At 63.0% G+C, this 26,207-nt stretch overlaps 4 protein-coding genes across 4 annotated transcripts; 3 read left to right on the top strand and 1 right to left on the bottom strand.

The window, feature by feature from the left end:
• The first annotated feature begins 207 nt into the window (after window positions 1-207).
• VKORC1 (vitamin K epoxide reductase complex subunit 1) lies at window positions 208-2,666 on the top strand. Its single transcript, XM_084280622.1, has 3 exons — window positions 208-394; window positions 1,207-1,316; window positions 2,338-2,666. The coding sequence occupies exons 1-3, from the start codon at window positions 246-248 to the stop codon at window positions 2,541-2,543; spliced, it is 465 nt and encodes a 154-aa protein (XP_084136748.1). The 5' UTR covers window positions 208-245; the 3' UTR covers window positions 2,544-2,666.
• Window positions 2,667-3,728: 1,062 nt separating this feature from the next.
• Window positions 3,729-11,604, top strand: BCKDK (branched chain keto acid dehydrogenase kinase). Its single transcript, XM_084280627.1, has 12 exons — window positions 3,729-3,834; window positions 5,056-5,220; window positions 5,354-5,422; window positions 5,542-5,652; window positions 6,533-6,580; window positions 6,679-6,798; window positions 6,879-6,977; window positions 7,083-7,156; window positions 7,772-7,900; window positions 8,370-8,459; window positions 9,040-9,201; window positions 10,015-11,604. The coding sequence occupies exons 2-12, from the start codon at window positions 5,059-5,061 to the stop codon at window positions 10,157-10,159; spliced, it is 1,209 nt and encodes a 402-aa protein (XP_084136753.1). The 5' UTR covers window positions 3,729-3,834; window positions 5,056-5,058; the 3' UTR covers window positions 10,160-11,604.
• A 9-nt stretch (window positions 11,605-11,613) lies between these two features.
• LOC311204166 (uncharacterized protein) lies at window positions 11,614-13,880 on the bottom strand. Its single transcript, XM_084280628.1, has 3 exons — window positions 13,860-13,880; window positions 12,312-13,724; window positions 11,614-12,162 (listed from the first exon to the last, which is right to left on the bottom strand). The coding sequence occupies exons 2-3, from the start codon at window positions 12,562-12,564 to the stop codon at window positions 11,828-11,830; spliced, it is 588 nt and encodes a 195-aa protein (XP_084136754.1). The 5' UTR covers window positions 12,565-13,724; window positions 13,860-13,880; the 3' UTR covers window positions 11,614-11,827.
• Window positions 13,881-14,590: 710 nt separating this feature from the next.
• On the top strand, window positions 14,591-25,601 carry FUS (FUS RNA binding protein). The gene is made up of 15 exons (XM_084280630.1): window positions 14,591-14,640; window positions 16,583-16,607; window positions 16,734-16,888; window positions 16,977-17,118; window positions 17,224-17,393; window positions 17,476-17,656; window positions 20,551-20,585; window positions 22,389-22,421; window positions 23,126-23,232; window positions 23,627-23,756; window positions 23,854-23,955; window positions 24,080-24,197; window positions 24,333-24,475; window positions 24,562-24,724; window positions 25,428-25,601. Exons 1-15 carry the CDS (start codon window positions 14,628-14,630, stop codon window positions 25,465-25,467), a joined length of 1,557 nt encoding a protein of 518 aa, XP_084136756.1. The 5' UTR covers window positions 14,591-14,627; the 3' UTR covers window positions 25,468-25,601.
• Window positions 25,602-26,207: the final 606 nt, after the last annotated feature.

Consider the following 26,207-nt stretch of genomic DNA (forward strand, 5'->3'; position numbering starts at 1 on the left):
GCCCCGCCCGGGCTGCCGCCTTTAACCCCGCCCGGGCACCCCCCTTGTTTTGGGGGGGCGGGGGGGGGGGGATGGATGGGGAGGACCGGCCCCCCCCCCAACCACCCGGCAAGGGGAGGAACTACATCCCCCAGCACCCCCCGCGGCGGGGGGCTGGTCCAATCAGGAGGGGAGGCGGGACTTTGCCCCCCCGCCGCCGGCCAATGGGAGGCGGGGGAGGCGGCGGGGGGCGTGGCGGGGGCGCGATGGCGGCGCGCGCGGCGCTGTGCGTGGCGGGCGCGGCGCTGTCGCTGTACGCGCTGCACGTGGAGCGGGCGCGGGCCCGCGACCCCTCGTACCGGGCGGCCTGTGACCTGGGGCCCGCCGTGTCCTGCACGCGGGTCTTCGCCTCACGGTCAGCGGCGGGGGGGGGGGGTTTGCATGGCACCGGGAGGAGGTCCCAGGGCACCGGAGGGGGGACCCAGGGCACCAGTAGGAGGTCCCTTGGCACCGGAGGGGGAACCCAGGGCACCGGGGGGGGGACCCAGGGCACAGGAGGGGGGTCCTAGAGCATCGGGGGGGAGTGTCCCAGGGCAGCGGGAGGGTCCCAGAGCACCGGGAGGAGGTCCCAGAGCACCGGGAGGAGGTCCCATGGCAACGGAGGGGGGACCCAGGGCACCGGAGGGGGGACCAGGGCACTGGAGGGGGGACTAGGGCACCGGAGGGGGGTCCTAGAGCATCGGGAGGAGTGTCCCAGGGCACCGGGGGGGGTCCCAGGGCACCGGAGGGGGCTCCCAGAGCACCGGGAGGGTCCCAGGGCACCGGGAGGAGGTCCCAGGGCACCGGGAGGGGTCCCAGGGCCCCGGGAGGGTGCCGGGGCAGCGGGGGCGGGTAAACACGGCCACGCGGCGGGGGCGGGGCCAGCGGCAGCCAATGGTGTGGGGCGGGGCCGCCGGGCGGGGCTTGAGCGCGGGGGAGGGGGCGTGGCTTAGGCACGCACGGCAGCGCCATATATGGGCATGGTGGGCGTGTCTGCCTTGTGTGGGAAGCAGGGAGGGGGCGTGTCCCTGGTGGAGTCCCCGCCCCCTTTGGCCATATATGGGCATGGTGGGCATGTCTGCCTAGTGGGGAAGCAGGGAGGGGGCGTGTCCCTGGTGGAGGCTGCGCCCCCTCTGGCCATATATGGCGGTGGTGGGCGTGTCCCAACGTGTGCCCCGCCCCTGGCAGGTGGGGCCGCGGGCTGGGGCTGGTGGAGGTGGCGCTGGGCCGGGACAGCGCGGCCAACGTGCCCAACGGAGCCATTGGGGTGGCGTTCTACCTGCTGCAGGGGCTGCTGGGTAACGGCGGGGCACGGGGGAGGCGCTGGGAGGGCACTGGGGGCACTGGGGAGGCGCTGGGAGGGCACTGGGGACACTGGGGAGGCGCTGGGGGGACACTGGGGAGGTGCTGGGGGGACACTGGGGGCACTGGGGAGGCGCTGGGGGGGGCACTGGGGGCACTGGGGAGGCGCTGGGGGGGCACTGGGGGCACTGGGGAGGCGCTGGGGGGGCACTGGGGCACGGCGGGGACACTGGGGAGGCGCTGGGGGGGCACCAGGGTATGGGGGGGACACTGGGGAGGCGCTGGGGAGGCGCTGGGAGGGCACTGGGGACACTGGGGTGGCGCTGGGGCACAGCGGGGACACTGGGGAGGCACTGGGAGGGCACTGGGGAGGCGCTGGGGGGTCACTGGGGCACGGTGGGGACACTGCAGGGGGCACTGGGGACACTGGGGCACGGTGGGGGCACACTGGGGACACACTGGGGATGCTGAGGGACATGCTGGGGACACTGGGAATGCACTGGGGACACCAGGGATGAACTGTGAGGACACTGGGGACACTGAGGAACACACTGGGAATGTACTGGGGATGCTGACGGACACACTGGGGACACTGGGAATGCACTGGGGACGCTGGGAATGAACTGTGAGGACACTGGGGACACTGAGGGACACACTGGGGACACTGGGAATGCACTGGGGACACTGGGGATGCTGAGGGACACACTGGGGACACGCTGGGGACACTGGGAATGCATTTGGGCCACATGGGGACACGGTGGGGACACTGGGAACATGCTGGGGTAGCGTGGGGGGGACACTGGGGCATGGTGGGGACACTGGGGGGGTACTGGGGGGACACAGGGAACATGCTGGGGGGATACTGGGACACCCTGGGTGTGTGACAGGGACACTGGGGGTATACTGGGGACACAGTGGAGACACTGGGACCCCCTGCGTGTGTGTGATGGGGACACTGGGGACCCCGGCGGTGCCACCCCGAGGCCTCACCCCCCCCCCCCCCTTTCCCCTCCCCAGGGGCCATACCGGGCCGTGGCGCCGCCGCGGTGCTGCTGGTGACGTCGGTGGCGTCGGCGCTGGCGTCGCTGTGGCTGGCGGCCGTGCTGGCCTTCGGCCTCCAGGACCTGTGCCTCATCTGCATCAGCACCTACATCCTCAACGCCCTGCTGCTCCTTCTCAACTGGAGGCGCTGGCGGGGGCTCCGGCGCCCCAAAACTGCCTGAAACCCCCCCAAAAATGGGGGGGGACACGACACAGAGACACCACCGTGGATCGGGGTGCTCCTCACCGCGCCGGGTGTCCCCCCACCCTGTACCACCCAAAACACGGCGCTGCTCCTACCTTGACCCCCAGCATCGTGTGTGTGTGGGGGGGGTGTCTAAATCTGGGGGGGGGGTGCACAGGAGGGAGCTGGGTTTCTTGGGGGGGGGACCCTCTGCCTGTCATGCACCCCCCAAGGGGACCCAGGGATCTGGGACCCACCCCTAAAGACCTCAGGCTTTTAGGGACCACCCTGGCACCCAAACCCAAGGGGACCCAGGGATCTGGGACCCACCCCTAAAGACCCCAGGCTTTTAGGGACCACCCTGGCACCCAGCCCAAGGGGACCCAGGGATCTGGGACCCACCCCTAAAGACCCCAGGATTTTAGGGACCACCCTGGCACCCAGCCCAAGGGGACCCAGGGATTTGGGACCCCCTCATGACCCCCAACCAAAGGCCCCAGGGAGCTCAGACCCCCCTGTAACCCCCAACTAAAGGCCCCAGAGAGCTCAAACCCCCCTGTTACCCCCAACTAGAGGCTCCAGGGAGCTCAGACCCCCCTCCATTACCCTCAACTAAAGGCCCCAGGGAGCTCAGACCCCCCCTGTTACCCCCAACTAAAGGCCACAGGGAGCTCAGACCCCCCTGTTACCCCCAACTAGAGGCTCCAGGGAGCTCAGACCCCCCTGTTACCCCCAACTAGAGGCCCCAGGGAGTTCAGACCCCCCCCGTTACCCTCAACTAAAGGCCCCAGGGAGCTCAGACCCCCCCTTGTCCCCTGAGACCCCCTCATGAGGCATTAAGCCCTCTGGGACCCCCCTTCATGAGACACCAAAGAACCCCCCAAGAGCCCCAGGCGCCTGGAAACACCTCCCTTCCCTTCACAAAGCGATCTGGGGATGGTTATTTCCCCCCCGCTTCGGCCGTGCCTCCGGATCAAGAGCCCAAGGGCCGGGACTCGCTTTCCCGCCTCACCTCGCCTCTCAAAATGGCGCCGGCGCCGCCTCAGTTGTCGCCTCCGGGCTCTGCGCATGCGCGGGCGCCAGGCGGGCAAATGGGGGGGAGTTTCCCGCCCTGCGCGCCGCGCATGCGCAGTCCCCTCCCCCCGCTCGCCTCAGGGCGGGTCGCGGCTCCGTGAGGGGAAGGGGCGGCCCCAGCGCCGGGGCTGGGGGCGGGAGGGGGGCTGAGCTGAGCCGAACCCGGCTGTAGGGGTGGCGGCGGCGGCGTTTCGGGCGCCTGGGGACCGGGGTTGGTGAGTTTGGGGTGTTGTTTTGGCCGGGGAAGGGGGGGGGGGGCGGAGGCAGCGGAGTTCGGGCGGCTGTTGGACGGCGGGTGAGGGGGGAAGCGGCTGAGGGGGGGGTTCTGAGGGGAAAAGGGGGTCTGCGGGGCTTGGGGTCGGTCTGGGGGGAGGCAGAAGGGTCCTGGCTCTGGTTTTGGCAGGAGTCTCAGGGGAAAAGGGAGTTGTGGGGCTTGGGGTGGGTTTGAGGGGTGGGCAGGGGTCCCAGGCTCTGGTTTTGGGGGGGACACTGAGGGGAAAAGGGGGTTGTGGGGTTTGGGGTGGGTTTGAGGGGTGGGCAGGGGTCCCAGGTTCTGGTTTTGGGGGGGACACTGAGGGGAAAAGGGGGTTGTGGGATTTGGGGGGGGGTTGAGGGGTGGGCAGGGGTCCCAGGCTCTGGTTTTGGGGGGGACACTGAGGGGAAAAGGGGGTTGTGGGGTTTGGGGTGGGTTTGAGGGGTGGGCAGGGGTCCCAGGTTCTGGTTTTGGGGGGGACACTGAGGGGAAAAGGGGGTTGTGGGGTTTGGGGTGGGTTTGAGGGGTGGGCAGGGGTCCCAGGCTCTGGTTTTGGGGGGGACACTGAGGGGAAAAGGGGGTTGTGGGGTTTGGGGTGGGTTTGAGGGGTGGGCAGGGGTCCCAGGTTCTGGTTTTGGGGGGGACACTGAGGGGAAAAGGGGGTTGTGGGATTTGGGGGGGGGTTGAGGGGTGGCCAAGGGTTTCAGGCTCTGGTTTTGGGGGGGACACTGAGGGGAAAAGGGGGTTGTGGGATTTGGGGGGGGGTTGAGGGGTGGCCAAGGGTTTCAGGCTCTGGTTTTGGGGGGGACACTGAGGGGAAAAGGGGGTTGTGGGGGGTTGAGGGGTTTGAGGGGTCCCGGGCTCTGGTTTTGGGGGGTCACTGAGGGGGAAAAGGGGGGCTCAGAGTTAGTTTGGGGGGTGGGCAAGAGGTTAGTTCTGGGGGGAGGTTTGGGGGGGGGTGAACAGTGGGGGCTCTGTGTGTCCCTGACACTTGGGTCCCTTTTGGGGAAGGGAGGGGGGGGTCCTGACATCCCGAGTCCCTTTTTGGGTGGGGGTCCCTGTGTGCTAATGGGTCCCTGAGGGAGGGGGGAGTCCCTTGGGAGGGAGTGTGAGGGTCCCCGTCCCCACCTCCCCCACACCCGGGTCATGTCACCCCCTTGTGTTCCCCATCCCCCCCCCCCAGGAAATGCTGCATCGGGTTTTGGGGGGCAGGAGAGGGGGGGCTCTGCCCCTCCGTCCCCCCGCCCGAGCAGCCGCCGACCAGACCCCTCCTGACCTGGCCCGTGAGCGTTCCAAGGCCGTCACCTCCTTCTACCACCAGCCCGCCATCGACATCGCCGCCGAGAAGGTGGGAACCCCACGGGGGGGGTGGGGGGTGCTTTTTGGGGGGGTTGAGGGGGTCCCCGCTGTTGTCAACACCCAGCTTGAGCCCCCCCCCACCCCCCAAAGCGATGTGACCCCTCGTGTCCCCCTCCCCACAGCCCTCGGTGCGCCTGACCCCCACCACCATGCTGTACTCGGGGCGCTCGCAGGACGGCAGCCACATCCTGGTGAGATGCTGGGTGGGGTGAGGGGGGCTTGGGGGTGTCCCCAGGAGCTGGGGGGGTGGGGGGGACCCCGATATTCAGGTGGGTCACCCCCCCATCTGTCCCCCTCCCCCTCCCTGCAGAAGAGCGCCCGGTACCTCCAGCAAGAGCTGCCGGTGCGCATCGCCCACCGCATCAAGGGCTTCCGCAGCCTGCCCTTCATCATCGGCTGCAACCCCACCATCCTCCACGTGGTGCGTCCTGGGGGGCAGGGGGGGGACCCCAACATCCTTGGGGGGACCCCAATGTCTTGGGGGGACCCCATGTCCTTGGGGGGGGACCCTGAAACCCTTGAGGGACACCCTCACGTCTTTGGGAGGGGAACCCTGACAGGCTTGGGGGACTCCTGGCATCCTTGGGGGGATGGGGGGACCCCATGTCCTTGGGGGGGGACCCCGACATCATTGGGGGACCCCATGTCCTTAGGGGGGACCCCGTGTCCTTGGGGGGGACCCTGAAACCCTTGAGGGACACCCCCATGTCTTTGGGAGGGGAACCCTGACAGGCTTGGGGGACCCCTGGCATCCTTGGGGGGATTGGGGGACCCCATGTCCTTGGGGGGAGACCCCGACATCCTTGGGGGGACCCCAATGTCTTGGGGGGACCCCGTGTCCTGGGGGGGGACCCTGAAACCCTTGAGGGACACCCCCACATCTTTGGGAGGGGAACCCTGACAGGCTTGGGGGACCCCTGGCATCCTTGGGGGGTGGGGGGACCCCATGTCCTTGGGGGGAGACCCCGACATCCTTGGGGGGACCCCAATGTCTTGGGGGGACTCCATGTCCTTGGGGGGGGACCCTGAAACCCTTAGGGGACAGCCCCATGTCCTTGGGGGGGGATCCCCTACATCCATGGTGGGGGGATGGACCCCGATGTCCTTCAGGGGGGACCCTGATGCCCTTGAGGGGGGGGACCCTGACATCCTTGGAGGACACCCCCATGTTCTTATACCCCATGTCCTGTTGTGGGGAGACCCCACCACCCTTGAGGGGGGACCCTGACGTGCTTGGGGCATGTCTTTGGGGCGGGGGACACCCGTGGTTGACCCCCCCCGTGTCATGTGTCCCCCCCCAGCACGAGCTGTACATCCGCGCCTTCCAGAAGCTCAGCGACTTCCCCCCTGTGAGTGCCGCCCCCCCCACGCCCCCCTGCCCTCCAGCCACCCCCCCATGTCCCCCCCATGTCCCCCCCATCACCCTGTGTCCCCCCCCCACCCCCAGATCCAGGCGCGGGGGGACGAGGCCCGGTACTGCTCCCTGCTGCGCCAGCTGCTGGAGGACCACAAGGACGTGGTGACGCTGCTGGCCGAGGGGCTGCGCGAGTGTCGCCGCCACATCCAGGTCTTGTGTGTGTCCCCCACCCCCAAAATACACAGGGGGTGTCGGGGAACCCCCTCCCCAACACCCCGGCCCCCCCCCAGGACGAGCGGCTGCTCCGGCCCTTCCTGGACAAGACGCTGACGTCGCGCCTGGGGATGAGGATGCTGGCGGCTCATCACTTGGCCCTGCACGAGGACAAGGTGGGCAGGGGGCTGTAACAGGGGGTAGCAGGGTACCTATAGGTGCCTATAGCACCCGTGGGTGCCCCTGCCCTGCCCCTTATCCCTCCCCCCAAATCTCTGTAGCCTGATTTCGTGGGCATCATCTGCACCCGCCTCTCCCCAAAGAAGCTCATCGAGAAGTGGGTCGACTTCGCCCGGTGAGGTGCCTATGGGGCTATAGGGGGCTACAAGGGGGGGGCCCTGGGGGTATAGGGGGCTGGGGAGGTTCCTGAGGGTCGTGGGGGGGTCCTAAGGGCTATAGGGGGGCTCCATAGGGGAGTTCCAGGGGACTATTGGGGGCGGTTCCTGAGGTTACAGGGGGCTGGGGGGGAGTGTTCCTGGGGGACTATGGGGATCTATAGGGGGGTGTCTGGGGGGGGTCCTGGGGTTATAGGGGGCTGGGGGGGGGTGTTCCTGGGGGGCTATGGGGATCTATAGGGGGGGTGTCTGGGGGGGTTCCTGGGGGTTGGGGGGGGGGTCCTGGGGTTATAGGGGTTGGGGGGGAGTGTTCCTGGGGGGCTATGGGGATCTATAGGGGGGTGTCTTGGGGGGGTTCCTGGGGGTTGTGGGGGGGTCCTGGGGTTATAGGGGGCTGGAGGGGCTCGGCACACGCCCCTGTGGGGTCTGTGGGTGACTATGGGGGTCGGTCCCGGAGGGTCCCCGCGGGGTGGAGGGGTGGGGGGTGTTGGGGTGGGGTGGGGGGTGGTGGGGTGGGGCCGGGGGGCGTGGTGTGGTGGGGGGCGGGGCGGGGGGTGACGGGGCGGGGCCTGCAGGCGGCTGTGCGAGCACCAGTACGGGAACGCGCCGCGGGTGCGCATCAACGGGCACGTGGCGGCGCGGTTCCCCTTCATCCCCCTGCCCCTCGACTACGTCCTGCCCGAGCTGCTCAAGAACGCCATGAGGTGGGGGGCTGGGGGGCTTCGGGGGGGGGCTGGGGGTGGGTGGGGGGCTATAGGTGGCCTGGTGCGTGTAGGGTCTTATGGGGGGGGGCGTGAGGGGGGTTGTGGGAGGTGTGAGGGGCTGTGGGGAGGATGTGGGGCTCTGAGGGGGCAATGGGGGGGGTCTTAGGGGTCTGTGAGGTGGTTAAGGGGGGGTCACTGGACCCTGTGGGGGGGGTATGGGGTCTGTAAGGGGTATGTGGGGTCTGTAGAGGGTGTGGAGGGAGCTCATGGTGGGGGGGTCTGTGGGGAGAGGGGTCTCCAGGGCCCTATAGAGACTTGGGGGGAGGATGCGTGGGGCTGGGGGGGGGGATGCGTGGGGCTGGGCGGGGGGGGATGCGTGGGGCTGGGGGGGGGATGTGTGGGGCTGGGGGGGGGATCCGTGGGGCTGGGGGGGCCGTGGGGGTCACCGGGGGCTGTCGGGGCGGCGCAGGGCGACGATGGAGTCCCACCTCGACACCCCCTACAACGTCCCCGACATCGTGGTGACCATCGCCAACAACGACATCGACCTGGTCATCCGGTATGGGGGGGGCTGGGGGGTCTGGCTGGGGGTCCCAGGGGTCTGGCTGGGGGTCCCAGGGGTCTGGCTGGGGGTCCCTGGGGTCTGGCGGGGGGTCCCTGGGGTCTGGGGAACACGTGGGTGTCCCCAAGGTGGCTTCAGCCTCCCTGGGGTGTCCCCATGTCCTTCAGGGGTGTTCTCTCCAGGGTGGTCCCAGCTACTCAAGAGCCCCCCAGGGTGGTCTCTGTGCCCCCCACCCCTCCAAGGGGGGGTTCCCCACGGGTGCTTCTCCATGGTGTCCCTATTTGGGGGTGTCCCTGAGGTGGTGACGTGCCCTGTGTCCTCACGAGGGGGTTCTCCAGGGTGTCCCTGTCCCCTTGGGGGTCTTCATGGTGGCCCCACAGATGGGTGCACCCCCCCAACTCCCCCCCAAGCCCCCTCCCCAGGGTGTCCCTCTCTCCCCATGGGTGGTTCTCCCCCCACCTCTCTATCCCCAAGGTGTTTCTCTCTACTGGGGGGTCCTCCACCTCCTCAATCTTTGGGTGGGGGGGGGTCTTCTCTCCGCTGAGTGCCCCCTTCCCCCCCCCCCAACCACCCCCAGGATCTCGGACCGGGGGGGTGGCATCCCCCACGACCTCCTGGACAAGGTGACCGAGTACCACTTCAGCACGGCCGAGGCCAGCGCCCAGGACCCCCGCCTGGGGGGCCCCTTCCGGAACCTCCTGGACCTCAGCAACAGCGGCCAGGCCTGCCCCATGCACGGGTGCGTCACCGACACCGCGGCGAGGGGGTGGTGGTGGGGGGGGGACGCGACACACGGGTGCGTCACTGACACCGCGGCAGGGTGGGGGGGGACACACCACACGGGTGCGTCACCGACACCGCGGCGAGGGGGTGGGGGGTGGGGGGGGGATGCGCCACACGGGTGCGTCACTGACACCGCGGCAGGGTGGGGGGACACACACCGCACGGGTGCGTCACCGACACCACGGCAAGGGGGTGGTGGTGGGGGGACGTGCCACGCGGGTGCGTCACCAACACCGTGGTGGGGGGGTGGGGGGTGGGGGGGGGACGCGCCACACGGGTGTGTCACTGACACCGCGGCTGGGGGGTGGGGATGGTGGGGGGACACGGCACACGGGTGCGTCACCGACACCGCGGCGGGGGGGTGGGGGGTGGTGGGGGGACGCGACACACGGGTGCGTCACCGACACCGTGGCGGGGGGGTGGGGGGTGGTGGGGGGACGCGACACACGGGTGCGTCACCGACACCGTGGCAAGGGGGGTGGGGGGTGGTGGGGGGACACGCCGCACGGGTGCGTCACCGACACCGCGGCTGGAGGGTGGTGGTGGGGGGACACGGCACACGGGTGCGTCACCAACACCGCGGTGAGGGGGGGTGGTGGTGGGGGGACATGCCACGTGGGTGCATCACCGCCACCACGGCGAGGGGGGTGGGGGGTGGGGGGGGGACACGGCACATGGGTGTGTCACCGCCACCGCGGTGAGGGGGTGGGGGGGCTTCCCCACCACCAGACCTCCCCCTCCCCGCTGACCCCCGCGCTCTCCCCCCCAGGTTCGGGTTCGGCCTGCCCACCTCCCGCGCCTACGCCGAGTACCTGGGGGGGTCGCTGTGCCTGCAGTCGCTGCAGGGCGTGGGCACCGACGTCTACCTGCGCCTGCGCCACATCGACGGCAAGGGCGAGAGCTTCCGGATCTGAGGGGGCCAGGGGGACACGGCGGGGGGCCCCACGCTGGGTCACCCCCCCTCTGGTGCTGCCGTGGGTGCCTGGAGACCACCCCCACCCTCCAACCCCCCGCCGCCGTGGGATGCGCTTCGTCATGGGGGTCACGGCACTCTGGAGACCCCCCCCCACCATTGGACATTGAGCATCGTGGGGGTCAAGGCACTCTGGAGACCCCTCCCCACATTGGACATTGAGCATCGTGGGGGTCAAGACCCTCTGGAGACCCCCCACCATTGGACATTGAGCATCATGGGGGTCTTGGTCCTCCTGGAGACCCCTCCCCATTGGACATTGACTATCATGGGGGTCAAGACCCTCTGGAGACCCCCCACCATTGGACATTGAGCATCATGGGGGTCAAGGTGGACCTGGAGACCCCTCCCCATTGGACATTGACTATCATGGGGGTCAAGGTGGACCTGGAGACCCCTCCCCACATTGGACATTGACTATCATGGGGGTCACGGCACTCTGGAGACCCCTCCCCACATTGGACGTTGAGCATCACAGGGGTCTTGGTCCTCCTGGAGACCCCTCCCCATTGGACATTGAGCATCGTGGGGGTCAGGGTGAACCTGGAGACCCCCCCCAATTGGACATTGATCATCATGGGGGTCAAGACCCTCTGGAGAGCCCCCTCCTCACATTGGATGTTCATCATGGGGGTCTTGGTCCTCCTGAAGACCCCCCCCCATTGGACGTTTAGCATCATGGGGGTCAGGGTGAACCTGGAGACCCCCCCCAATTGGACGTTGATCATCATGGGGGTCAAGATGGACCTGGAGACCCCCCCCATTGGACATTGACTATTCTGGGGGTCAAGATGGACCTGCAGACCCCCCCCAATTGGACATTGACCATCCTGGGGGTCAAGGTGGACCTGGAGACCCCTCCCCCCACATTGGATGTTGGCGGTCATGAAGGTCAGGGTCCTCCTGGAGACCCCTCCCCATTGGACATTGGCCATCATGGAGGTCAAGGTGCACTTGGAGACCCCCCCCCACATTGGATGTTGGCGGTCATGGAGGTCAGGGTCCTCCTGGAGACCCCTCCCCATTGGACATTGGCCATCATGGAGGTCAAGGTGGACCTGGAGACCCCCCCCCACAGTGGACATTGACCATCCTGGAGGTCAAGGTGCACTTGGAGACCCCCCCCACACCGGACCCTGGTCACCATGGGGGTCCGGGTGGCCCCGGAGCCCCCCCGGCGTTGGACGTCCGTGCCCATGGAGGTCAGGGTGCTCCCGGACACTTGGGGTCCCCCATTGGACACTGGGGCCCCCCCGCTGCCCCGCCCACCCGGGACGTTGGGGTTCCTGATCCCCCCCCCTGCCCCACACCCCCCGTTTGGCTTCGTTAGGGCCCCGTCCTCGTTAGCGGAGCGGGCGCCGCCCTCATTAAAGCTGCAGCCGGTGCCACGGGGAGAGGGTTTATTGGGGGTCGGCATGGGGGGGACGGGGCAGGAGGAGGAGGAGGATGGGGTGGGGGGGGAGGAAGGCTGGGTGGTGGCCCCAAATCCATCATCATCATCATCATCATCCTCCTCATCTTCCCTCTCCGGGTCTGTGGTGTCTCCATCCTGTCTTCATCCCCCTCCTCCTCTTCCTCCTTCTCTGGGGGTCTCCATCTTCTCTCCTTCCTACTCCACGTCACCCTCCTCCTCGGGGCCTTCATCACCCTCCTCCTCCTCAGGGCCTTCGTCTTCATCAGCCTCCTCCTCTTCGGGCTCCTCACCATCCTCCTCCTCTTGGGGGTCCCCATCCTCCTCTTCCTCGGGGTCTCCATCCTCTTCCTCCTCCTCCTCCTCCTCCTCTTGGGGGTCCCCATCCTCTTCCTCAGGGTCCCCATCCTCTTCCTCGGGGTCTCCATCCTCCTCCTCGCGGGCGTCTCCCCCGTCCTGCCCCGCCATTGGCTGGCAGCAGGGGCAGTCAGAGCGGTGGGCGGGCTCAGCGTCGCGCGCGGGGTTGTAGAAATCTGGGGGGGAGGGGGCGTGGCCAATGGGGGCGTGGCCAAAGAGGGTGTGGCCAATGGGGTGTGGCCGGTGGGTGTGGGTTGTGGGCGGTGACCAATAGGGTGTGGCCTTGGGGGCGTGGCCTGAGGGAGGGGGCGTGTCCCCGACTCACCGAAGGGCCCCGGCTCCCGCAGCCGCTCCAGCGCCCTCAGCAGCGCGGCGCAGGCGGAGTCTCCGCGCTCCAGCGCCAGCGCCCGCAGCCGCCGCGCCCAGCCACGCCCGGCCCCGCCCAGCGCCGCGCCCAGCGCCGCGGCCTCTCTCTCGCCCAGCTCCGCCCCCAGCGCCGCCAGCACCGCCTCCCGCCCCGCCTGCCGCAGCCGCCGCTCCAGCGCACGGCCCTGCGCGCGCAGCTGCGCCGACGCCATGCCGGGGGCGGGGCTATAGGGTAGGCGGAGCTATATGGGCGGGGCTATAGGGGATGGGGCGGGGCTATAGGGGATGAGCTATATGGGCGGGGTTATAGGGGATGGGGCGGGGCTATAGGGGATGAGGAGCTTTAGGGGCGGGGCTATAGGGGATGGGGCGGGGCTATAGGGGATGGGGCGGGGCTATAGGGGATGAGCTATATGGGCGGGGCTATAGGGGATGAGCTATATGGGCGGGGCTATAGGGGATGGGGTGGAGCTATAGGGGATGAGGAGCTATATGGGCAAGGCTATAGGGGATGGGGTGGGGCTATAGGGGAGGAGGAGCTTTGGGGGGTTATAGGGGATGGGGCGGGGCTATAGGGGAGGAGGAGCTTTGGGGGGGTTATAGGGGATGGGGCGGGGCTATAGGGGAGGAGGAGCTTTAGGGGTGGGGCTATAGGGGATGGGGGGCTATCGGGTAGGTGGAGCTATAGGGGATGAGGAGCTATATGGGCGGGGCTATAGGGGATGGGAGGCTATAGGGGATGAGGAGCTATAGGGGATTGAGTGGGGCTATAAGGGTGGGGCTATAGAGGATGGGGGGCTATAGGGTAGGTGGAGCTATAGGGGAGGAGGAGCTATATGGGCAGGGCTATAGGGGATGGGGGCCTATAGGGTAGGCGGAGATATAGGGGATGAGGAGCTTTAGGGGCGGGGCTATAGGGGATGGGGCAGAGCTATAGGGGATGAGGAGCTATAGGATTGAGTGAGGCTATAGGGGCGGGGCTATAGGGGATGGGGCGGGGCTAGAGGAGACAGGGAGGGGCTATAGGGGAGGGGTGGGGCTATACGGGAGGTGGATCTATAGGGGATGAGGTGGGTCCGTAGGAGATGTGGCGCTATAGGGGATGGGATGGACCTATAGGGGACACAGCTATGAGGTGGGGGCAGAGCTATAGGTCCTGCAGGGCTATAGGGGACAGATCTATAGGGGGCACAGAGCTGTAAGGGGACAGCGGGGGACACGAATCTATAGGGTGTAGCGGTGAGGGGGGCACATGGATCTATAGGGGACAGCTCTATAGGGGGCAGCAGGGGCGTCCCCAGATGTATGTGTCCGATCCTATAGGTGAACGTGGAGCGTGGCCAGCTCTATAGGAGGCAGCAGAGAGCCCGCCCTAGAGGAGAGAGCAGAGAAACCTGGATCTATAGGTGAATCCCTGGCCCTATAGGATCCCCTCGTGCCTGGACTGCCCCCCCACACCCTATAGGTGACTAGGCCAGCCCATAGGCTCCCCCTGCCGCCCCCTTACCTGCTCCTCACGGCTCCTATACGGCCCTTATAGGGGCCCCCAGCTATTTTCAGCCCTGACCTTTGGGGCGGTCACGTGACATCAGAGCTCCATAGGCGCCACCCCCCCTTCCCAAACCAGGCTGGGGGGCCCTATAGACCCTATAGACCCTATATAAAGGCTGTAGGGGTGTGGATGGGGGGGGGTGTGTCCCTGTGTGTGCCCTATAGGTGCCTATAGGGGATGGGGGGGCGGGGCTGGGTGCCCACGTGGGGCTTCTATAGGGCACCTATAGGGGATCTTGGGGGGGGAGCGGCTGGAATGCTATAGGGTTCCTATAGGTGCCGCGTAGCCACGCCCCCCGCTCCCTTAGCCACGCCCCTTCTCCCTGAACCACCCTGCTCCTGCCAATCATCAGCGTGGCCACGCCCCCAAGCCGAGCCAGCCAATCCCCAGCCACGCCTCTGCTCCTCGCCACGCCCCCTCCCCATAGCCCCGCCCCCTGCGCCTATAGCAACGCCGGTCGCGCCTCTGGCCACGCCCCCTCCTCCCTTAGCCACGCCCCCTCGCTCCACCCCCATACCCACCCGCCACTCACCCCTCTTAGCCCCGCCCCTTGGCCTCTCCCGCCCAATCCCCGAGGCGAACGCGGGCGGGCAAAGGCGGAGCGTGGCCCCGCCCACCCCCGGCCCGCGCGCCGGCCGAGCCTATATAAGGCGGGGCGGGGCGGCCGGCGGCGCAGTGCGGGCGCCACGTGGAGGGGAAGCGGCGGAGCTCGGCGGCGCCGCCATGGCCTCCAACGGTACCGGGGCTGCTCTTCACACCCCTGTTCACCCAGGGAGAGGGGGAGACGCAGGGAAGGGGGGGGGGAAAGGACCTCGGGGCGGCCGGGGGAGGCTCATTGAGCCGCGCTCACAGCATCACCCGGGGAGGGGGGGTGCGGCGTGAGCGGTGTGTGGGACGCGGACGGCGGCAGAGAGGAGGGGGAGGTCGGTCGGTGGGTTGCGCGTTCGATCCCCCCCCCACCCCTTCCCCTTCCAGCCCCCCCCAATCCGTCTCGTTTTCTCAACGGATGCGGCGAAGCGAAGGGTTCGGGATGTCAAACTCTGGTTAATTAAGGAGCGTTGGGGTTTAATTGCCTCTCGCGGCGTCCCCTTAGAATGAATCGGCCCCCCTCCCCCATGCCATCCTCCGCCTTCCCCCCCCCCTACATCACTTCCTCGCCCTTAAGCTCCATCCCGCCTCTTTTCCCCCGGACTGAGGGGGTTTTTATTCCCTCGATGCAGCTGCTTTTGCGGTGGGATGGAGGGTGGGAGTGTGGGGGGGGCAGACAAAGCGCCTCGGCCGGATGCTGCGAGCGGCGTAAACCGCGCGTTGCCGAATGAAGCCCCGGGGTTAGATCGCTCATTGAGGGGCGATTCGAGCTGTTTGGCAGCGCGGGAGGTGGGTTTGGGGCTTCCCGGTGCCGCTTCACCGCTGTAACGGGCTCCGTTATCCATCCCCCCCACCCCCTTCTCCGGTTTCCTTCCCGCCGCCGCCATTTTGTGCGCGCCGAGGGAGGGGCGCGGCTTTTCCAGCTGCGCCACCGCCGCCATTTTGTGTGCGCGGGCGGGCGCCGCGCATGCGCCTCGGCTTCCCCGCTGAGGGGGAGGGCGGGAAGCCCCTTCCCGCTTCTCCGCGCATGCGCGGCGGCCGTGCCGCAGTCTGCCCATCCGGGGCTTCAACATCCCCCCTCCCCCCCCGCCCCTCTCATCCCAAATCCTCCCCCGCGGTGAATAAAAACCCCTCGCAGACGGGTGGGAAAAGCCCCTCCCCTGCGCCAGCGCTTCGGGTGTAAAGAGCTGGGCTGTGGGGGAAAAGCCCCCGAGAGAAGGGGAGGCGCCGCCATCTTGAGGCGGGAAACTCCTCAGGGAGCGCGGGGACGCTTTTGTTCGGCGGCGCCTGAGGAAAACCCGGCCCCTTCCCCTTTGTTGTCGTTATTCCTGAGGAAAACGTGCTGTTCCGCCTTGGTTTTTACCCTTCCCTGAGGAAAACCTGGCGGTTTCCTCCCCGTTGTTGCCCTTTTCTTGGAAAACTGGTGTTTTCCTTGAGTTTTCACTCCAGCCTGAGGAAGGTTTGGCGTTTGGCTTCTGTTTTTACCTCCTCATGAGAAAACCCTGAGGTCTCCCCTTCGCTTTCACCCTTTTCTGACAAACCCCCCGCGTTTCCGCTTCATTTTTACCCTTTCCTGAGGGGAAAAATGGTGTTTCCCCTTTGTTTGCATTCTTCTCTAAGCAAAACATGGCGTTTCCCCTTCGTTTCTACCTTTTTCTCAGGAAAACTCGTGTTTTTCCCTTCAGTTTTAACTCTTTTCGGGCAAAACCTTGGTGTTTCCTCTTCATATTTACCCATCTGAGCAAAACGTGACGTTTCCCCTTTGTTTTTACCCTTTTGCGGGGGAAAACTTGAGGAGTTTTTACTCTTCCCTGAGGAGAACTTGATGCTTCTGCTGTGTTTTTCACCGTTTCCCTTCGTTTTTCCCCTTTTCCAAGGGAAACGTGGCGTGTTTCCCCTTGGCTTTCCCATCCCGGGGCTGCATGGGCGCTGGGGAGGTGTTGAAGGGCCCCTTGCTGGGGACTTTTGTGGGTCGTGCATACCCCTGACATCTCTTGGGCCAGATGAATAGTTCATAATTATTAAGATTATGATTAATTAACCCCACTAACGATCTGTTTTATCTTTGGGGGGGTCCTTTCATCCCGCAGACTACAGCCAGACAGCGACGCAGAGGTACGCACGCCCCTTCCTCCCCGTTCCCCCACCCTTTCCCCTGGGCTGGGAAGGGAAGAAAAGGGGTGTTGCTGTGTTACTCCCGCGGGCGCTAATTAGTGTGGCTGTTGATTAATTCCCCCCCAGTTACGGGGCGTACCCCACCCCGCCGGGGCAGGGCTACTCGCAGCAGGGCAGCCAGCCCTACGGCCAGCAGAGCTACAGCGGCTACAGCCAGTCGACCGACACCTCCGCCTACGGCCAGAACAGCTACAGCTCCAGCTACGGCCAGACCCAGAGCAGTGAGCCCGCGCTCCCCTGCCCCAAACCGCCGCCATTTGGGGGTCAGACCCCCCCCCCAACCCCTTTTTAACTTGATGAACCCCACAGGCTACAGCACCCAGTCGACCCCCCAAGCTTACGGCAGCACCGGTGGTTACGGCAGCGGGCAGAGCTCGCAGACGTCCTACGGACAACCCTCCTCCTACCCCAGTTACTCCCAGCCGCCGGCGGCTAGCTCCTCCACCGGCAGGTAACCACCTCCCCCCACCCCACTTTGGGGTGAAACCCCCGGGGTTTGGTGTTAATTTGTTGTTGTTCTTTGTGGAATTAACGAAATCCTCACTTCTCCATCCAGTTATGGCAGCAGCTCGCAAAGCTCCGGCTACGGCCAACCTCCCAGCGGCGGTTACAACCAACAGTCGAGCTACAGCGGGCAGCAGCAGAGCTACAGCCAGCAATCCTCCTACAACCCCCCGCAGAGCTACAGCCAGCAGAGCCAGTACAACAGCGGTGGCGGCGGCGGATGTGAGTTGCCACCCGGAACGGCGCCGCGGACGCCCGAATCCCTGGGTTTCCCCTAACGCTGTCGCTGTTTCTGCGGCTGTAGCCAACAGCTACGGGCAGGATCAATCCTCCATGAGCGGTGGCGGCGGCGGCGGTTACCAGGATCAGAGCGGTTACGGCAGCGGCGGCCAACAGGAGCGAAGCCGCGGGCGAGGCGGTTACGGCCGCGGCGGTTACGACCGCGGGGGTCGCGGAAGCCGAGGAGGTCGCGGAGGCAACATGGGGTAGGTGTCTGCGTGGGGGGGATGGAAAACACAACCCCCCGTCCCGGGATTCGTTATCAAAGGTGGAGAAAGAGGGAGACGCGGCAACACGGTGACACCGCGCGGGGTTTTAACCGAAACGCCCTTAAAATAACACCGCGGTGCCGGGCGGGGGTGTGTGGAGGTGCCTGAAGCGGTAAGAACCCCCCCCTTCCCCCCCCAAAACAGGGGTGGGGAAAACAGGAAAGGTGGTTTGGTTCTAATAATTCATATTTTTGGGAAAAAACAAACCAAAACCGGGAAAAAAGCCACTTGGCAAAGTACAACCTGGTTTTGTCAAAGGTTGCTCGTAGCCTCCGGTACCGGCTAATGGTCACGGTGACGGGGCGAGGGGGTGTTGTGTGTGTGTGTGTGCTACCCCCCCTTTCCCCACTTTGGGTTTAAAAGGCTGAAAAACCAGCAAAACCTGGGTAAAAACGGTCGGTTTTAAGGTCCCGGCGGTAAAAAAAAAACAACAAAAGTTGGTGTTTTTATTTGTGGGGGAGAAAAAAAAACAACCTGGGAAACCCCCTCAAAAAAGAAAAAGCTGCAGGAAAAAAAACCCTGCTGGTGGTTTGGGGGACGTTGGAGGTGACGGGACCGCTGGGGTCCGTCGGTGACGAGAGAGGGTCTTTGCGGCGCCCCGGTTGCACGAAGGGAGGTGGTACAGAGAATAAGCACAAAAAACACCGAAAATGGTAAAAAAACCAACCGAAAGCCCCAAAATAAGAGGGAAAAGTGGAAAAAAAGGTGGTTTGAAAGCGAAAAAAAGAGAGATTTTGTGGATTGGTGTTTAAAAAAATCAGATTTTATGGATTGGTGTTAAAATAACGGAGGTTTTGGGTTGACGCGTCGCCTCCGGTGTGGTTTTGGGGCTGAAAAAGCTGCTTTTGGGGGCAGAGGTGAGTATGTGTGTTGGGGGTGTTGTGTTTGCTTTGGGGGGCGGTGGGGGGGTGGGACAGAGGAGGGGTGCGGGGTGGGTGTGGGGAGGGGGGGTGCACAGATTGGTTTGTGGGGCGTTTTCATTTGGGGTTTTTTGAGTTAATTTCTTTTAATTATCCATTTTTTTTAATGAGGGTCGTTGGTTGGTCTTTTTTTTGTCTTTGCCGCTGCTGTTGTGCCTGTTTTAACGAACTCTGCGTTTTGTGTGCTGCAGGTGTGAAAGGCAGCGAAAAGTTACGCAAATCGCCGCTTTTTGGGTTAAAAAAAAAAAGGCAGAAATAACACACACGCCAAAAAAAAGCAACAAAATCCCCCCAAACACCCAAAAATAAGGGATAAAGCAGGGGCAGGGAGGGGAAAATAACCGAGGGGAATGAGGAGAAAGGGGGTGATGAAGAGAAAAGGGGGAAATTAAAAGAGAAATAGGGAGAAAATGAGGGGAAATGAGGAGAAAAGGGGGGGGAATTGAGGAGGAAAGGGGGGAAAGTTAAAAGAAATAAGGGAAAAATGAGGGAAATGGGGAAAAATGAGGAGAAAAGGGGGTGAAGGAAGAAAAAGGCGGGAAAATGAGAAAGGCGGGAAAACAGGAGGAAGGGGGAACGTGAGGCAAAATGAGGGGGAATGAGGCAAAATGAGGGGGAATGAGGCAAAATGAGGGGGAATGAGGCAAAATGAGGGGGGATGAGGCGAAATGAGGGGGGATGAGGCAAAATGAGGGGGGATGAGGCAAAATGAGGGGAGATGAGGCAAAATGAGGGGGGAATGAGGCAAAATGAGGGGGGAATGAGGCAAAACGAGGGGGGGACGAGGCAAAATGAGGGGGGATGAGGCAAAATGAGGGGGGAATGAGGCAAAGTGTGGGGGGAATGAGGCGAAATGGGGGATGAGGCAAAATGAGGGGGGGACGAGGCAAAATGGGGGGGACGAGGCAAAATGGGGGGGATGAGGCAAAATGAGGGGGGAATGAGGCAAAATGAGGGGGATGAGGCAAAATGAGGGGGGAATGAGGCAAAGTGAGGGGGGAATGAGGCAAAATGAGGGGGGATGAGGCAAAATGAGGGGGGAATGAGGCAAAATGGGGTGGATGAGGCAAAATGGAGGGGGAGATGAGGCAAAATGGGGGAGATGAGGGGAAAATGGGGGAAATGAGGGGAAAATTAAGAAAAATAGGGTGAAATTAAAGAGGACTGAGGCGAAAGTGAGGAGAAATGGGGAAAATGAAGAAAAATAGGGGGAAATCGAGGAGAAATGAGGGGAAAAAACAGGAGGAAGAGGGAAAATTAAAAGCCCAAGGGAAAAATAAATGGCTGAGAGAAATTAAAGAGACCGAGGGGCAAAAAAAACCCCAGGAAAAATGAAAGAGACCAAGGAAAAATGACCAGGGAAATACTGAACAGGGAGAAACTCAGACACTGGGGTAGAAACCCCCCACCCCACCGGGCTTCCCCTGCCCCGTCCTGTGCTCCCCAGACAGGGAGGGGGGCTCAGCCCACAGCGTGGGGTGTCCCCCCACACTCCCCCCCTTCATTATTTCTTTTTTAATCCAAAAAACCACCCAAATTTGGGGTATTTTTTAATCCTCCTCCATTTTTTGTGCCCCCTTCCCCACTCTCCCCTTAATCCTTTCCTCCCCTCCTGCCTCCAAGATGAAGCGTCGCCAGCGGATTGAGACCCCCCCCACCCAAAAATCACCCCCACCCACCCCCCCACCGATCGGGGAAGGGATGGGGAGGAGGAGGATGATGATGAGGGGAGGGGGAGACAAGCTGCTTGAGGAAAAACTACTCAAAAAACCGCTGGGTTTTGCCCCAAAATCCACATACTCCTCCCATCCTCCCCCTTCCTTCTCCCCCCCCTTCCCCCCCCTTCCCCCCTCATTGTTCTTAGGCAGGGGCTAAAAAAAAACCTCATTATCTTCTAATTTATCTCCTCAGCGGTGGTGAGCGTGGTGGCTTCAATAAATTCGGTGGTAAGTCCCAAAAGTTCGGCATTTGAACCCAAAAACAAACCCAAAAACCACAACAAACACCCCCCCTCTCCCCCCCCCCCCCACCAAAACGAACCCATCCCCAAACCACACGGAAACGGTGAAAAAGGAAAGAAAACAGAAGGTGCCTTTTTTTGTTCTTTTCCTTTTTAATTTCAGGATTTTTTTTTCTCCACAACAGCTCGGTCAGGGAATTTAAAGGGTTTTTTGGGGAGGGGGTGAAACACCCCCCCTGCCACCCACCCCCACCCCCCCCTCAAACTGCGACGGCTCTGAGGAAGGAGGAGGAGGAGGAGGAGGGGGATGAGGGGGCGCTGGGGACGCGTCGCAAACCCTCGGCGAAGGGGAAACTTGAGCCAAAAAAACCCCCCAATTGGGATGTTTCCCAGGTGCTGGTTCATTTTTTGAGGGGCAAAACTGGAAGGTGAAAACCCTCAGCAGAGGAAAAGGGAACTAAAAGCTCTGGAAATAGGTGAAAATACACCAAAAAAGCATGGGAATTGGGGCTTTTTTCCAGGTGTTGGTTATTTTTTGGGGGCGAAGTAAGGGGGAAATACACAAAAAAAGCCTTGGTTGAAGGAAAAGTGAACAAAAATACACCAAAATAGGTGAAAAAACACCAGAATACACCAAAAATAGACTCAAAACCATGAGAATAGATGAAAATACACCAGAAATAGACCCAAATACACCAGAAATAGATGAAAAAACAGCAGAAATAGATGAAAAAACACCAAAAATAGACAAAAATACACCAAAAATAGACAAAAATACACCAAAACCAAACCAAATACCCAGGAACATACACCAAAAAACAAGGAAAATACAGCAAAACACCCTGAAAAAACCCAAAAGACACCAAAACTGACCGAGATCTGGCTGCTGACAGGCGTTGGTTAATTTTTTGGGGCAAACTTGAAAGGAAAAAGATAATTTAAAACCCAAACCAGGACAAAACCGGACGGAACCGACGAGGAGCCGGCAACAAAATAAGGCGAAATAAGGGAAAAAAAGGCAAAAATAACCAGAAACTGGCAACTCTGAGGGATGAAACTGGTTGTTTCTCTGCTCGTTCTACTTGGAGGTGGCTTTTTCCAAAGGGTTTTTGGGGTGGAAACGGCGGGTTTTGGTTAAAAGGACCCCGGTTGCATGTGGTTTAAAGAACAAAAATTGAAACTTGAGGTTTTGGATATCAAAAAAACCCCAAAAAAGGCGGATTTTGGGGCTGGTGTGGTGCCGGTGACCTGAGGTTTTAACTGAATGTAACACACAAGGTGCTAAAAACCGGAGGCAAATGGTGAAATCGCCGCTTTTACCCCTAAAAAGAGGCGCCTGGCGAGGGGCTGCGGAGGTTGCGCTGGGCCAAAAACCACCAAAATGGACGGGTTTTACCCCAATCCGGGCTCTGCAGGGGTTTGCGCTCGGGCTGGGGCCTTGCTGGTGGTACTGGGAGAGAGGAAAAAGAGCGAATGCTGAGGAATTCACCCAAAAAGTGTCTCTCGGGGGGGGGGGGTGGGGTGGGGGGGAGGGAGCGGCAGGTTTGGGTTTGGGGCAGTTTTGGGGTGAAACCCCCCAGAACTGGTGATTTATCTCATCATATCCAACATATCCCCCTCCTTGGGAGGGGAAAGAGCCAAATCAGGGGGGTTTCACCCCAAAACCAGGGGCCGGAATGGGGAAAGGGGGGGGGAGATGGGGGGGTTGGGGGGGGTGATGTCCCCCTCCCCGCCCCCACCTCGTTAATTAACGAGCTGCTCTCTTAATTTTTGCATGTGGCGCTGAAAGGACCCCGGGACCAAGGGCCCAGGCACGACCCTGGTAATGAGGGGGGCTAATTAGGGGGGCTAATTGGGTGGGGGGGGTGTAAAGGGTAATGAGAGTGTGGTGATTGGGGTGATGGGTTAATGAGTAATTAATGGGGAGGAGTGAGGGGTAATGAGGGTGTCTGGGGGGGTGATGAATGGGGCAATGGGGGGTTGGGGTAATGAGTTAATTGGGGTAATTAGGAGGGGGTGGGGGGTGATTGGGGTAATTAATTGGGCAACAATGAGGGGTCACAGGTACCAAGTTAATTGCAGTAATTAATGGAGTGATGAGGGGTAATGGGGGTCTGGGGGTGATTGGGGTAATTAGTCGGAGGGTAACAAGGGTGATAATTGGTAATTAGGGAATATTGAGGGTGATTGGGGGTTAATTGGGGGATAATTGGGGAGTAACAAGGAGGGGGTGGGGTTAATTGGGGTTAATTACTTGGGGCTGGGGCAATGTGGGTTTTCCATGAGGAAGGGGGGGTCTGGGGGCTTAATTAGTGGGTTAATAGGGGGTGATAATTAGGGGGCTAATGAGGGGGGATGGGGGTGTTTGGGTCGGGGGGCAGGTTAGTGAACAGGAGGGGGCTGGCCAGACCTAATGAGGTTGCTGGGCTAATGAGGGGGCTAAGGAGGGAGGAGGGGGCTAATGAGGGGGTGGCTAATGAGGGCCGGCTAACGAGGGGGCTGCTAACGAGGTGCCGGTGTCCGCAGGCGAGCAGGATAACTCGGACAACAACACCATCTTCGTGCAGGGGCTGGGCGAGAACGTCACCATCGAGTCGGTGGCCGACTACTTCAAGCAGATCGGCATCATCAAGGTGCAGCCACGGCCTTGGCGTGGCCTTAGCATGTCCTTAGCGTGTCCTTAGCGTGTCCTTGGCTTGTCCTTAGCGTGTCCTTGGTTGTGTGTCCAGTGTGTGCTTCGCGTGTGGGCAGGTTTGGACCCCACATTTCACACCTTGGTCTCATCCAACACACCCATGACACCTCTTAGCGTGTCCTTAGCATGTCCTTAGCATGTACTTAGCATGTTGGTAGCATGTTCTTCCTTGTGCATGTCTTTAGCATGCACTTAGTCTGTCAGTAGCATTGCCAGCTCTGCTTTTGACCCAACGTTTCACACCTTGCTCTCACCCAACACACCCTCAACACCCATTAGCATGTCCTTAGCGTGTTCTTAGCGTGTCCTTAGCGTGTCCATCCCCTCCCCAGACCAACAAGAAGACGGGGCAGCCCATGATCAACCTCTACACGGACCGGGAGACGGGGAAGCTGAAGGGCGAAGCCACCGTCTCCTTCGACGACCCCCCCTCGGCCAAAGCCGCCATCGATTGGTTTGACGGTATGACGTCATCGCCTCCCCCCCCATGACGTCACCCATCACCCCAACAACTCTCCACTCTCTCCTCATTTTTGGGCTGGTTTCTCCCTGTTTCCAGGCAAAGAATTCTCCGGCAACCCCATCAAGGTGTCATTCGCCACCCGCCGTGCCGACTTCAACCGCGGCGGCGGCGGCGGCCGGGGCGGCCGCGGACGGGGAGGTATGGATAACCGGCGTGGTGGCGCCGGTGATGACGTCACTGCCTGGGGGGTGATGTCACTGCCTGGGGGGTGATGACATCACCCCCCCAGGTGCTGCTTTCCTAATCCCCCCTCCCTACTCAGGTCCGATGGGACGCGGCGGTTTCGGCGGCGGCAACAGCGGCGGCGGCGGCAACCGCGGTGGGTTCCCCAGCGGCGGCGGCGGCCAACAGCGCGCCGGCGATTGGAAGTGCCCCAACCCGTGAGTTAAACCCACACCCCCCACCCCAAATCCCCCCTCCACCCCCCCCCTTTTTGTTGAACCCCCCCCCTTGGTGGTGCGGGGGGGGGTGTGTCTTGATGACGTCATGACGCCGTTGGTGACGTCACCGCGCAGCGCCTGCGAGAACATGAACTTCTCCTGGCGGAACGAGTGCAACCAGTGCAAAGCCCCCAAGCCCGACGGGCCCGGCGCCCCCCACATGAGCAAATACCCCGGCGGAGGCGGCGGCGGCCGCGGCGGCGGCGGCAACCACATGGGTAAGGGGGGTGTGTGTGTGTGGGGGGGTGATGGCGTCACCAGTGTGATGTCATCAGCCTGATGTCATGGTGTTGGTCCGTCGCAGGCGGAGGAGGAGGAGGAGGAGGATTCGGCGAGGAACGACGCGGCGGCCGCGGAGGGTTCGATCGCGGCGGCTACCGGGGCGGGAGGGGAGGGGACAGAGGCGGCTTCCGCGGGGGAAGAGGAGGCGACCGCGGCGGCTTCGGCCCCGGCAAGATGGATTCCAGGTGAGCGCTGGGGTGTTCACCCTGGGCCCTACTGATGACCCCTCGTTAACCCTGGGCCCTACTGATGGTGCTCGTTAACCCTGGGCCCTACTGATGGCCCCTCGTTAACCCTGGGCCCTACTGATGGCCCTCGTTAACCCTGGGCCCTACTGATGGCCCCTGTTAACTCTGGGCCCTACTGATGGCCCCTGTTAACCCTGGGCCCTACTGATGGCCCCTGTTAACTCTGGACCCTACTAATGACCCCTTGTTAACCCTGGGCCCTACTGATGGCCCCTCGTTAACCCTGGGCCCTACTGATGGCCCTCGTTAACCCTGGGCCCTACTGATGGCCCCTGTTAACCCTGGGCCCTACTGATGGCCCCTGTTAACCCTGGGCCCTACTGATGGCTCCTGTTAACTCTGGGCCCTACTGATGGCCCCTGTTAACTCTGGACCCTACTAATGACCCCGTGTTAACCCTGGGCCCTACTGATGGCCCTCGTTAACCCTGGGTCCCTCGTTAACCCTGGGCCCTACTGATGGCCCCTGTTAACCCTGGGCCCTACTAATGACCCCTTGTTAACCCTGGGCCCTACTGATGGCCCCTGTTAACCCTGGGCCCTACTGATGGCTCCTCATTAACCCTGACCCCTCCCACCACCATTCCCCCTCCCCATTGGCTGTGCTCCCCCCCTCTGACGTCACTTCCTTCTCTCCGCAGGGGCGACCACCGGCAGGACCGTCGCGAGCGTCCCTACTGACCCCGCCCCCCCCCGCGGTTTTTTATTGGTCCCGTCCGGCCCCGCCCCCTCCCCACCCCCCCATCCCCCCCCGCGGGGTGTCCCCGCTTTTAACCCCCCTCCCCCCCCCCCAATTAAAGGCCGGGGTGACACGGTGCTGCGTCCTGATTGGCTGGGCGGGGACGGGGGGTGTGTCCTGTCCGTGTGTCTGTCTGTGCCCTCATTAGGCTCCAGAGTGAACCGGCCCCTTAATGAGGCGCTTCCGGCCGCGCGGCTCGTTAATGAGCTGGGTGATGAGCTGGGGAGGGGCCGCGGCCCTTCCTCTGAGTCACTGGCGGGGCTATAGGGGGTGATGGGGGGGCTATAGGGGGTGATGGGGGTGCTATAGGGGGTGATGGGGGCTGTAGGGGGTGATGGGGTGTTATGGGGGTTATAGAGGGTGATGGGGGGTCTACAGGGGGTTATGGGGGCTATAGGGGGTGATGGGGGGTCTATAGGGGGGTTATAGAAGGTGATGGGGGTCTATAGGGGGTGATGGGGGGTGCTATAGGGGGTTACAAGGGTGATGGAGGTGCTATAGGGGCTGATGTGGGGGTGTTATGGGGGTTATAGAGGGTGATGGGGGGTCTACAGGGGGTTATGGGAGCTGTAGGGGGTGATGTGGGGGTGCTATAGGGGGTTACAGGGGTGATAGGGTTGCTAGGGGGTGATGTGGGGGTGCTATAGGGGGTTACGGGGGCTATAGGGGGTGATGGGGGTTT

The sequence above is a fragment of the Gallinula chloropus genome, assembly GCF_964237585.1.
Source record: "Gallinula chloropus genome assembly, contig: HAP1_SCAFFOLD_339, whole genome shotgun sequence".
NCBI lineage: Eukaryota > Metazoa > Chordata > Aves > Gruiformes > Rallidae > Gallinula > Gallinula chloropus.